The following is a 12,255-nucleotide window of genomic DNA, read 5'->3' on the forward strand; positions in this document are numbered from 1 at the left end:
TCTCAGTACAGGCAAGATATGAAAACTAGATTAAACATTTTGAACTTTTCAGAGTAAAAGATTAAAAATTAGACCCAGTACTTCCCACCATTTCATTCCCTTTTATCTATTTGGTGGTATTTACATGGACTCCTATTTTTAATTCTATTATCTAAAAACAAAAACAAAAACAACAAATAGCTTCTTAATTTACCATGCCATGAGCTTCAGCCACGAAGAGACAAACGTTCCTCCCATAATGGACCCTCACTATACCGACACATGTATTGTTTTGGGAAGGGGAAAACAAAGTTCACAGTCACAGAACCCTTTCAAAGAAATTTCAGATTTTGGATCCTTTCAAACTGGATCTTTGTTAATTAGTTTCTGTATCTGCTACTATGCTTTCTGATTTTATGCAAATGCAATTTATTAAATGATTAAGAAGGAAAATAAGCCAGCTGGTATTGTAGTGGCTTGGATCTATTAATAGGTTCTACTATGTAATTTGGTAGTCAAGATTTTGCATGGAAGAACTCTACAAAACAATTACAAATTCACACTCACACATGCAAGCAACTTATAATAAAGCATATTTTTACTAGAAGTCGCTAATACATTACCTAAACTTATTTTTGCTGAAGGTAGTGGGGCTTAACATTGTAGTGATGACAATGATAACCAATGTTTGCTGATTACCTCTTAGTATCAGGGATTGTTCTAAACTTAACATGTGCCAACTCACTCAGTCTTCGTAAGAATTCTATGAGATGAGTATCATCACCATCATAATCATCATCAACAACATTATCTACCCACTTTGTGGATGAGAAAATGAGGCCCACAGAAGTGAAATAATTCCCCACAGAGTACCAGGGAAGAGCTGGGGTTTTGTGGGCACAGTCACTGTGCTGCCTTGTCTCCCCAGGACTAGCCTGCTCCTGCTAGGCACCTGCTGCGGGATAGGCCCTATCGAATACCCTTACGTGTTTGTTTCCTTACACGGCCTTGTGAAACAGGTGCTATTATCCCAACTGTACCAATAGGGAAACCAGAGCAAAGAGGAGTTTCCAAACACGGCGGCTGGTGGGAAAGGAGATCCCAAACCAGGCCATGGGGCTGCATGGCTCCCACTATTTAGTCTTGCAAGGATCGTGCCCTGAGTAGAAATGACTAGACCTTCCATCTTAAGCACAGCAATGTGACCACCAGTTCTAATGTGCCAGAGCAAGAGGGACAGAACTTAGTTCTAGACATATCACCCACCTTTCAGAGGTAGGTAGGCTTTTATTTGAAAGATGTAGAACAAGACAAGGATTTGGTATAAGTTATTATCTTGAATTAATATCTTTTTTCTAAAAGCTGAAACTAGTTGAAGAAATCTGTTCAAGTTTACAAAAATCTTCAAGAGAAGGCTAATGTGAATGTTATGACCCATACATCAGAAGCACATGAATCTAATTAGTGAGAACAGTGTGAGAGAGAATCACCCCAAAAAAGACAGCTGATGTCAAAGTGGTCCCGGGGTGGCCACTGGTGATATTTCATCCTCAAGATCTTAGATTTGTCCCTCTCTCTTTCCTCCCACTTTCTTCTCCCTCTTCTGCAGGACTGCCAGGAGTCCTCATGATTAATGCTTAGCAATAGTTGAAGGGTCTGTGGACACTTGCTCTAGGCAATAGGACACACTTGAAATAAGCATTGGTCCTTGGGCAGAGTCAGGGACAAAGGAGCAGGGCCAAGCAATGGGTCAAATGAGAACTACAATAATAAAAAGGAAATCCTAGATTTGTGGCTCTCCTTTTTGTACTTTTCATGGACTCTGAGTCAATGATAATTTGATTTTGGCTGATGTTTCTCCTATAGTCTTAAGACTGAGAACAGATTTTTAAAAATATCTTAAGATTAACCCTGGTCTAAGAAAGTAGTGACAATGAACAGATAAATAAAGGATCAGGTCATGTATACTCGGAAAACAAAAAATTCAGGTAAAATACTAAATAACAATTTTAGACTAAAAACTTTAAATCAAAATGAATGCTAGATAACAGAAGAGATTGAACAGTGTATTTCAAGATATCGGCAATATCCTTTAAAAACAGTTCAACGTGAGACCAGAGGATCTCTCGACAGCACAAAATTACAGCGCCAGTACCAAATTATGGCATAGGATCCTACCAGGATAGCAAAGCAGTAAGACCGAAAAATCATGTCAGTGATTTTAAACAAGGGCAACTAAATAACAGAGTGGATTAGCTCTTAAAAACACCCAAGAATAATGGCTCATAAAAATTAGATGAGAGTATCTTGAGAACATCCCTGCTTTAATTCTCCACCCCAGAATAGTCCCGAGAAACAGCCTGAGACAAGCTAATGAAGGTGGAAGGTTGAGGCAGCTTCCTCTGCAGAACTAGGTTTATTCTATGCGGCCACAACACTGGATCACATTCTTTTATTGTTTCTTCTCAAATGCCAAGAAATAATTTTTAGAATAAATCTCAAATAGATCTCAAAGGTTTACCAGTAAGATGATGTCCTGCATGACTGAAATTTCACAAAGAAATTTTCTTTCAAAATAACAGCATCTATGTGTCACTCGTCACTTAGTGTAAACTCAGTGTAAACTTTGTCTTACATTTCATTTTAAATGGTCAGAATAACAAAACCATCTTATTAAGAAGAATTCATATTCTTCACTAGATCCACAGAAATGCACTTAGATCATCTAATAATTTAAAAACTCCATCAAGTCTAGAACCAGGAAAAAAAAATCTCTGGATGATCTAGAATAGATGATCTATTTTTCTAGATCTAGAAAAGAGAATATCTTTCCTAGATATTCTAGATATTTTCTAGAAAATATCTTTTCTAGATACTCTGAAACAACATAGGAGTAGACAGAGGACATTTGAAGCAAATATCAAAAGCCAAGGTGAGTTTCCAAAGACCCCTCTAGTCATGAAGAAAATGTTTCCTTCTGTAATTTAAGCTTGTTAGGACACAGAACTCATTTGTTAGTCTACATGTGTTTTGCTTTACAAAATAATCACTTAAGGGCAGCATTCACCCCAGCACACCCGCGAAGACTCTTCATACCTTGGCTTCTGTGGGATTCATACTGGACGACTTGCTGGTGGAGGCGGAAGAAGTTGACGCCTAGAAAGTAAAGAAGCAGAAAGTGTGATTCTAGTTCACCTACAAATACTTTGTCTTTCGGCTCCTCTTAACCATACTTGTTCTTAACTCTGCCTTAGTTTTACCTCTTCTAGAGGACTACTCCCACACAAGTCCAGTAGGTTATACTGCCCGTGGGCAAAAGCCTTTATAACCAGATCAGATGGGTTCAAATTTTGAGTGTACTACTTATTAAATAATCCTGGGCCATTTTCTGATCTTTATAGTTTCCCCTTTCTCAATTTTTCTTTAGTAGAGAAGGTTCTTACTACCTGGCACATAAACGCTCAGTAAATATTTTGATTACTGTATTACTTTCTGAAAGAACAGAGACTTGAAAACTTGACAAAATTTTGTTCAAACACAAGCTCTGCCAATTACTATCTCCGTGACTTTCAGCCTTAGTTTCCCAGCTATATAAAATGAGGCCAATACCATCTCTTTTGCAAGATCTGAGATATATATTTGAGATATATATTTGAGCTACATATTTGAGATAATAAAATATCTGGCATATTTGTAGGTGCTTCTTAAATTACTAATGCATTGTTCCTAAGGTATTATACAAGACAGAAGAGCAGGATGTAGGGCTGGAAAACAGACTGAGGAGGATCAGAATTGTCCTTTCAGTGTCACGTAAGGAGGAGAAAGTGGGAGTGGAGTTGCAAAGGGGGATGCTGCTCTATTATGGATCTCATGCAGGCTCCTCCTGGATGGCAAGAGGTGATGAACAGTAATTGAAGTTTCATGATACACCATTCCTAGTGTGCATGGGGGCGGTGGAACTAGTCCCTGCAATCTAATCACCCGAGCAGCGGGTTATACATATGAGCGCTTGCATGGTATGGAATACCATCCTAGACAGCAACTTGCATTACCCTGGTTAATAATAAATCCATCACTACCTTTGGGAAATTCCAGCCTAGGCTCATTTAAAACCTCCTTAATATTTGAGTCTGTTAGGTTTTAAAGCTTAGGGATTCCATCTGGCAGAAGTTGCCTTCTTAAGTAACCGGCTGTCAGTAAACAGCTGCGGACCTGCCAGTAATACCCAGAGCCTGTCTCTGAAGTCTGGCCCAGAGCCATTTCAGAAGCTCAGTCCCTGGATAGGATAAGCCCAACCCGGCTGGCCCCCTAGATCCCTGAGATCACCCGCTCAGGGGACTGTATGGACCTACTGCAGCTCCTGGCCCGGGAACAAAATCACCTTCCCCACAGATCTACTGAATGTAGAACATGTTGGTGCTATTAGTAAATTACCACAATTTACAGATGAAAAGCCCCAAGTTTTATTATACTGATTTTTTCCCCAAGACTTTATTTGAGAGAGAGACAGAGAGCAACAGAGACAGCGAGAGAGAGCGTGAGCAGGGAGGGGAGGGAGAAGCAGGCTTCCAATGTGGGGTTCAATCCCAGGACTCTGGGATCATGACCCCAGCCAAAGTCAGACACCCAAATGAGCCACCCAGGTGCCCTGGTATATTGATATTTCAAACAAACCATATGAACTTTATTCCCAAGCACCCTTAGGCACCAACTGGGCACCCCCTCACTCCACAATATACCAAACCTGGTCATTGTTGCAGGCATGGTGCTGTCTCTCTCACATTCTCTTTGGGATAAAAAGCGAGATGTACCAAGGTGAATTTTCCCATCAAATTAATGGACAAATATATGGGTATTCATTTTTCCTTGAGATGTTTTTATTTGTGAGAATTAACACACCCATTTGCTACAACCCGTTCCTTCAATGATTTCCTTCAATCATATAAAAACGAAGACCAAACACTCTACATAAAAGTGCTTTTTAGGGGAGCCTGGGTGGCTCAGATGGTTAGGCGTCTGACTCTTGGTTTCAGCTCAGGTCATGATCTCAGGGTCATGATTTCATGGGTGGTGAGATCAGCACCTCCCCCCCCACAGGGGGTGTGGGAGGTCAGGCTCTGAGCTCAGCAGGGAGTCTGCTTGAGATTCTCTCCTTCTGCCCCTCCTCCCTCTCTAAAATAAATAAATCTTTTTTAAAAAGTGCATTTACTCTGCAAATCTTTAGGTAAACATTATTTCTAAATCTCTAGGTTTATTAAAACATTCCTATAGTCGGGGCACCTGGGTGGCTCAATGGGTTAAAGCCTCTGCCTTCGGCTCTGGTCATGGTCTCAGGGTCCTAGGATTGAGCCCCGCGTCAGGCTCTCTGCAGAGCAGGGAGCCTGCTTCCTCCTCTCTCTCCGCCTGCCTCTCTGCCTACTTGTGATCTCAGTCTGTCAAATAAATACATAAAATAAAATCTTTAAAAAAAAAAAGAAAACAAACAAAACAACAACAACAAAAAATTCCTGAAGTCACTTGGTCTTGAAGTTTCCAATTTGCCTCACTACATTATTAAGCAACAGCTGGATATGATCCTCAAAGCCTACAGACTTTCAAAGGCCCCTCTCCCCCGACCTGAGAACAGTAAAATCGACATGGGTAGCCATCAATAAGCGTGGAGAGGTAATCATGGGAATGCAGCTGAAGGCCTTGGCCACACCTGTTCTCAGCACAGATCCCAACGTGGAAGTTCTAGCCCATCACAAAGCCACTAAATGCTCTGAACTGAAAGGAAAGCTACTTCATGGGATCGGAAAGTAAGGAAAATAATCCCACCCTGTTGCGAACCCATTCAATTCCCGGCGAACCGCGGTGTGTTCCATTTTATTCTATTTACAAAGACACTGCATTTTTACTATTTGTTATCTCTAGTGAGGGACTGAATATATTTTCATTTTAAATCTTCTGTACTATTTGAGTATCTAAACATTGGTGTGAATAACTGATAGTTAAATTTTTTGAAGTCTATCCACAAAGCTTTGAATGGAAGAACTTTACAAGATAAACCTTTGATGGGTTTTTAAACAGCTGGAGAGAGTGCTATCTCATAGAGGTTAAATGCCCTGTCACATTTTCCACAGTTCACCAGCTCCACAAGTATTTACTTATCCAGCACACGGTCTGTGCCAGGTACTACGTCAGGGGACAGTAACACAGTGGTGAAATTGCTAGACATGTTCCCGCCACTGTGGAACTTTCAGCCTCATCAGAGAGGCCATTCATAGAATAATCACTGCAATAATTACTCGTGGTAAGCGCGATAAAGGAAAATCACAGAAGCCCATGCAAACAGAGACCTGGCAACCAGAGTTAGTTCATGACACAGTCGGGACAGGTGATGCCGAGGACGTGATGTGGAGATTAAAGGATGAGGGGGCATCACATCACCCAGGCAAAGGCTGGGGGTTGGGGGGAAGAGGGGAGAAGAGGGGGGGGATGCCCTGAACTGGGTGTGCCTGGACTGGGACATAGGCCACCTGACTTCTACCTCACTGATTCTCTGCTGTAGGACCCACTGCATAGGCAGTCCAGTTAATATCGAGGGGCAATTTTAAAGCACAACCATCAGTGCTGACACATACCAAAATACTTCTGTAGGATTAGCGCTGTCCAGGAGAGTGAAGTGTGGCTGTAACAGTGTCTCCCTCCCCAATGATCCAAGCAATTCTCTTCATATATCCAGAGTGTTATTAGTCAATTACAAACTCAAATCAAAGTAGATATCAGGGTAACAAAGAACAGAGAAAAAATACATTATAATCAGACTCTACCCACCCATTCGACAATTGCGATTTTAAAAGCAATGAGCTGGGGGCTGAGTATACCCAATGAAGAGGACACCAGCTCTGCTTCCAAAGAGTTCAGAGTCCGGAAAGATAACCCGCAGCTGCTTTAGGTTATAAACGAAGTGCTCTAACAGAAGCTGGAAAAGAATCCCATGGAACAAAACTACCATCTGAGTTCTAAGCTTCAGGTCCACCTCAACCAAGCTTCCTGTGCTGTCGAGTTGCATTAAAATAAACCAATGCTGTTAAGAGAGAGCAAATGAAACCTAGAAAAGAGTATTTAATCCTGTGCTTAATCAATATGACATTACTCAACACAGTCTCTTTAAATTTGTTTAGTTGTGACAGTGAGAAATTTGGACATTTACTCTAGTAAACGATTACAGATAGGAGGAGAAGATGGTATGCTTTTAAGACCATTGGAAAATAGAAACTCCTTTCCTTCCAAATGTCCATCAGCTGATTAATGGATAACGATATGGTGTATATATACACAATGGAATATTACTCAGCCATCAAAAGAATGAAACCTTGCCATTTGCAATGATGTAGATGCAACTAGAGGTCTCCACAAGAGAACTAAGTCAGAGAAAGACATGACTACACCCATATGCAGAATTTAAGAAGGGACATGGATGAATATAAGGGGCAAAAAAAAAAAAAAAGAAAAGGCAAACCATAAAACAGACTCCTAACTACAGAGAACTGAGGGTTGCTAGAGGGGAGCTGGGGGGATGGATTAAACAGGTGACAGGTTTTAAGGAGGGCACTTGTGATGAGCACCACCTGTTACACTGAAGTGATGAATCACTAAATCCTACTCCTGAAACCAAAATTACACTACGTATTAACTAACCGGAATTTAAATAAAAACTTTAACCAATCAAACAAAAAAGAAACGGCTTCCCTTTTTTCACATACATTTTGCAAAAGTCTCGTGAAGTCCAACCTTTCAGCCCTCTTAGCCATTCCGGACAGATTAATCTTCCTGTATAGTGCTCGTACCCACATCCAAATTAGAACCAGTGGGGGCTCCTGCCGCCCACTGCATCATACAGGAATCCTTTCTCTTGCTTCCAAAGACCCTGTGCTCCAATCCCTCCCCAGCTCCCAACGCAGAACAGCAGTGCCAGCCAGCCAGCCGTCCCCTTCCCGGAGCACACCTCCCTCACGGCTCCCTATTTCATTCACACACGTGCTGCTGGTTGGTGTGTTTCTCTTTGCAAACTACCCCGGCCCTATGTACCCTTCCTTTCAGGTGTATCTCGCTAGCTCCCAGCCCCAGCATCAGAGCCTCCGGCATTACAACCACTGCCAACGGTCCCCATGGGCATCTTCCTAGTCCATTCCAGCACCTTCTACAGTCAGGCAACCGCATCACTGCCACAGGAACTGCTCCTCCCCTAGAGGGCGCCCCTTGGGAAGAACAGATGTCGGGTACACTCATCGGCCAACCCCACTCTTACCCATGGCACCATTCTGTCCATGGCTTAGCCTTGATTCTGAAGGGTGTCTAGTGAGGACCGAGCTCAACCACCATGTGGTGCTGGATGTGACCACAGGAGGTTGAGCTCACCCACACGTCCTGCTGAATGGGCCCGACTGGGCCAGTTAAGGGATCTCTTAGGAGGGTCTGGGTCCTCGAGGATTTGCTCATCCATTCTGCTGCCATTGAACCTGGCTGATGGAAAAAAAATTACTTCCTCAGCTCCTCAGCTACCTACCACAAAAACAGAGTCCACTCCCTTGCCTGGGGGTGCCGGAAGTCTCAGTTCTCTGCCAGTGCTGCCAGCTGGCTTGAGGGAGGGAGGGTGCCTTACCTTCCCTCCCGTCCTTCGACCTTGCTCTGTGGGACAACCAGCCAGCCAGCCAGCAGATGAGTCAGCGAGTGCTCCTGAGCCCAACCCATCTTCCTGTCCCCGCCCCTCACAGGCACCATCCCCAGGTCCTCCCACCCGCAGTACGAATCACCCTTCCCACATCCGGCCGCCTCTGCTATGGAGCCTTCCTAGAACACCTGCCACATGTCCGCACATGCCTCTTCCAACCGCCGACGGGTTGATGGTTCCCTTTTCAATCCCTGACCATCCTCTCCCTCGTGGTTGCTGTGCCAGAGCAACTCCGTGCTCTCTCTCCCAGCCTCTGAACCCGCTTCCTTCTGGAAGCCCCTTCTGATTCCTCCATTCTTCTATTTCAACCTCAGCCACGGGCCCTCTGCCTTCTCTCACACTGTTGCTCCCTCAGAAAGCTGATCCTTCCAGGACTTTACCACTCATTATGTGAACAATTTTCTATTCTTTTCAAGCAGCCCTATTCTATCAGCAGACTACTTTATTTAGCCCGAAAATGAGGACGTCGAGAAAGACCACTGTGGGTTTAACTCCCTGCTCCAGCACTTATTAATCCACGTTAACCTCCTGTGGCCTCCATTCCCGCAGCTGTAAAATGGGAGTAAAACCACCTGCATCTGGTGTTGCTGTAAGGGCCACATGACCTAATGCAGGGAAGGCATCTGGCCCTGAATCACCTGGGGTCAGGCCCAGGGCTGCTTCCAGTCCTCATCACCATTCCGTCCTTGTCACTTCTACTGCCACCCACACTCCTGCTCTGGTCACATACCTCCCACACCCGGATTCCATCAAGGCCCTCTAATAGTTTCCATGCCTTGTTCTCCTACCCCCTGACCTACCCCATTCTCTAGCTTCCATCTCTTTCTGTGGCTGCCTACTTTATCTGAAAAAAAAAAAAAATGTGTACCATATTCTCACTGTGATGAAATAGGAAGCTCTCAACAGCTTCGCACTATATCTGAGATAAAGTCCAATGTCTTTGACCTGAACTTCAGACTCTTAATTTGGCCTGCATACTCCACCAGTTCTCTCACTGTGACCCATGCCACCCCTTCCCTCCAGCTAGGACAGTGTCCTTCCTGTCTCACAGGCAGCATAACTCACTGCTTAAGAGCATGAGGGGGGCTCTGGGCTCGAGAACGTCTGGTGGAATTTCAGCTGACTGTGAATTCATGTGCAACCTCAAGTAAGTTACTGTGCCTCAGTGTCCTCATCTGTGATAGGGGAATAGTAATAATTCTCACCCCATATGGGTTAGGAATAAGCAAGTTAATGTACATGAACTGGTAATAACATTGTTTGGCAAGCGGTAAGCAATGGGCAAACGCTAGTTAGTATTACTACCACCATCACACTCCCTTCCTTCTCTGAGCCTCTCATCTTGCTATTGCCACTGCCTAGGAAGGCTTTTCCCTGCTTGACCCCACATGTCCATACCTTCAAAGACTGAGCTCAAGATACAACACATGAATCTGCTTTAGCTCACATTACTTTCTCAACCTCTATATATGTTTGTACTTCTCATTTGGACGCTTAGTCACATGCTGTGTTAGAGGAGGTTCCTGAGCTCACTTCTAAGCAAATGTCACTTGTTATCAGTGAAGCTATAAAATAATCACGAGACAGCGGTTATTTCTGCTCCCCACAGTGTCTACCACAGTGCTGAGTACATAGTAGCAGAGAGGAGCTAAAAAGTCACTGTTGAGGGGCACCTGGCTGGCTCAGTCAGAAGATCACACAACTCTTGATCTCAGATTATGAGTTCGAGCCCCACGCTGGAGGTAGAGGTTACCTAAATACAACTTTAAAAAAAACACGGTTGATTCCAACCTTTGTTTCTGTTTTCTACTCATCAATTAAAGTCTCATTTGAACAAAGATACTGGTTTTGTTTTCAAAGATTTACTTGAGAGAAAGAGAGTGAGCTTCAGCATGCACCAGGGAGAAGCAGAAGGGAAGAATATCAAGCCAATTCTCTGATGAGCCCAACAGGAGGCTCAATCTCAGGACCCTTAGGTCATGACCTGAGTCAAAATCAAGAGCAGGACACAGCTGACTGAGTCACCCTGGAGCCCAAAAGATATTATTTAATAACCTCTTTTTTTTTTTTTAAAGCTAGAATCAGGAACATAGTTAATACATTGGAAAACTTGTTTCAGTCTTCTGGCTTCTCAGTGACCTTGATTCCACAAGCAATCCCACTAAACCTAAGCATCTGGTTTCCCATCATGGGAATACCATGTACCCTACAGAGTTATCATGAGGGTCAAGTTAGACACCAAATATAAGGGCAATTTGGACAAAATACAAAATAGATACTAAACATTTTCTAAATTAAATGATTTTTAACTTTTAAAACTGCTTCTGCTAGATGCACTTGAGAAAACCAAATCATTTGTTACTAAACCAGACACAATACGCTTATTTAATAACACATCTCAAAATAACAAAAGAAAGACAATGATGGATTTTTTTTTTTAATACGGAAGTTCTTTCCTCACAGAACTTATAAGACAGACCTGAATGTGAACTCCACGAGGTCAAGAGCCATGCCTGTCTCAGTGCTGCACATCCCCAGAGCCTGGCAACAGCAGTTGCCTAGCAAGTATTTGTTAAATATATTATGAATTTGTGCATGAGTAAACACAAAGAGTATTATCTCATGGCTCAAAAGCAATCTTGCATAAGTTTTTCTCAATCATCAGAAATTTTATTCAAAGCACAATTCAGAAAACTGATTAGAAAAACATAATTTAAACAGCTAGTCATTTCCATCACCACTGTTTTCCAAAGGGAGTTGCACAAGTTTAAAAAGCACATATAGAGGGGTTCCTGGGTGGCTCAGTGGGCTAAGCCTCTGTCTTCAGCTCAGGTCATGATCACAGGGTCCTGGGATCAAGCCCCACATCGAGCCCCACTTGGGGGGGGGTGTCTCTGCTCAGCAGGGAGCCTGATTCCCTCTCTCCCTCTGCCATTTTGCCTACTTGTACTCTCTCTCTGTCAAACAAATAAAATCTTTAAAAAATAAAAAAATAAATAAAAAGCACATAGAGACACAAAAACATCCCTAAGCCACTTCCTGCACAACACCTGGAGCAAACAATGGGCAGAAGAGGGGTTTCTGAGAAAACATGGACATTCTTCAAAGACACCATTCATGGATGCAGGTTTACGTTTTTCTTTCTGTAACGACCAATTATTCACTTCAGGAAATGAATATTCCGAAGTCTAAGTTTGCCTATTGTTTGCATGCTGTCACACCATGACATACATTCTTCCAAAGCCTTTAATTATTTAGCATAATAATGATGTTCCTAAGGAGGCTTCCAATGCAGTCACCTAACAAAGACGGTGTGTAATCATTTCACAAAACATGATTCCAATGACAGGAAAGCAATGACTCATCTAGGAATGAAGTGGAGCCCTCTTTGGGGGAGAACAGGCAGATCTACTTTGCTTCAGAAGACCTACTTAAGACACCGACTTACACCCCAGCCTTGACATAACGGAGATAATAAGGTTGACTGTGATAGGATCTTAAGTATGTGATATTACAAGAGATAAGAAGAGGGAGAGCACTTCTGAGACAGGTGTTGGAAG

The 12,255-nt window shown here is 42.9% G+C and overlaps 1 protein-coding gene across 15 annotated transcripts in view; it reads right to left on the bottom strand.

Moving 5' to 3' along the window:
* Positions 1-12,255, bottom strand: part of CAST (calpastatin) — a 113,101-nt gene that overhangs the window by 47,617 nt on the left and 53,229 nt on the right. For all 15 annotated transcript variants that reach the window (XM_032335696.1, XM_032335695.1, XM_032335694.1 and 12 more), the window contains one exon: positions 3,076-3,135. In XM_032335696.1, the coding sequence (XP_032191587.1) occupies positions 3,076-3,135 (60 nt within the window). The remainder of the gene's footprint in view (positions 1-3,075; positions 3,136-12,255) is intronic.

The sequence above is a fragment of the Mustela erminea genome, chromosome 3 (genome assembly GCF_009829155.1).
Source record: "Mustela erminea isolate mMusErm1 chromosome 3, mMusErm1.Pri, whole genome shotgun sequence".
In the NCBI taxonomy this organism is placed as follows: domain Eukaryota; kingdom Metazoa; phylum Chordata; class Mammalia; order Carnivora; family Mustelidae; genus Mustela; species Mustela erminea.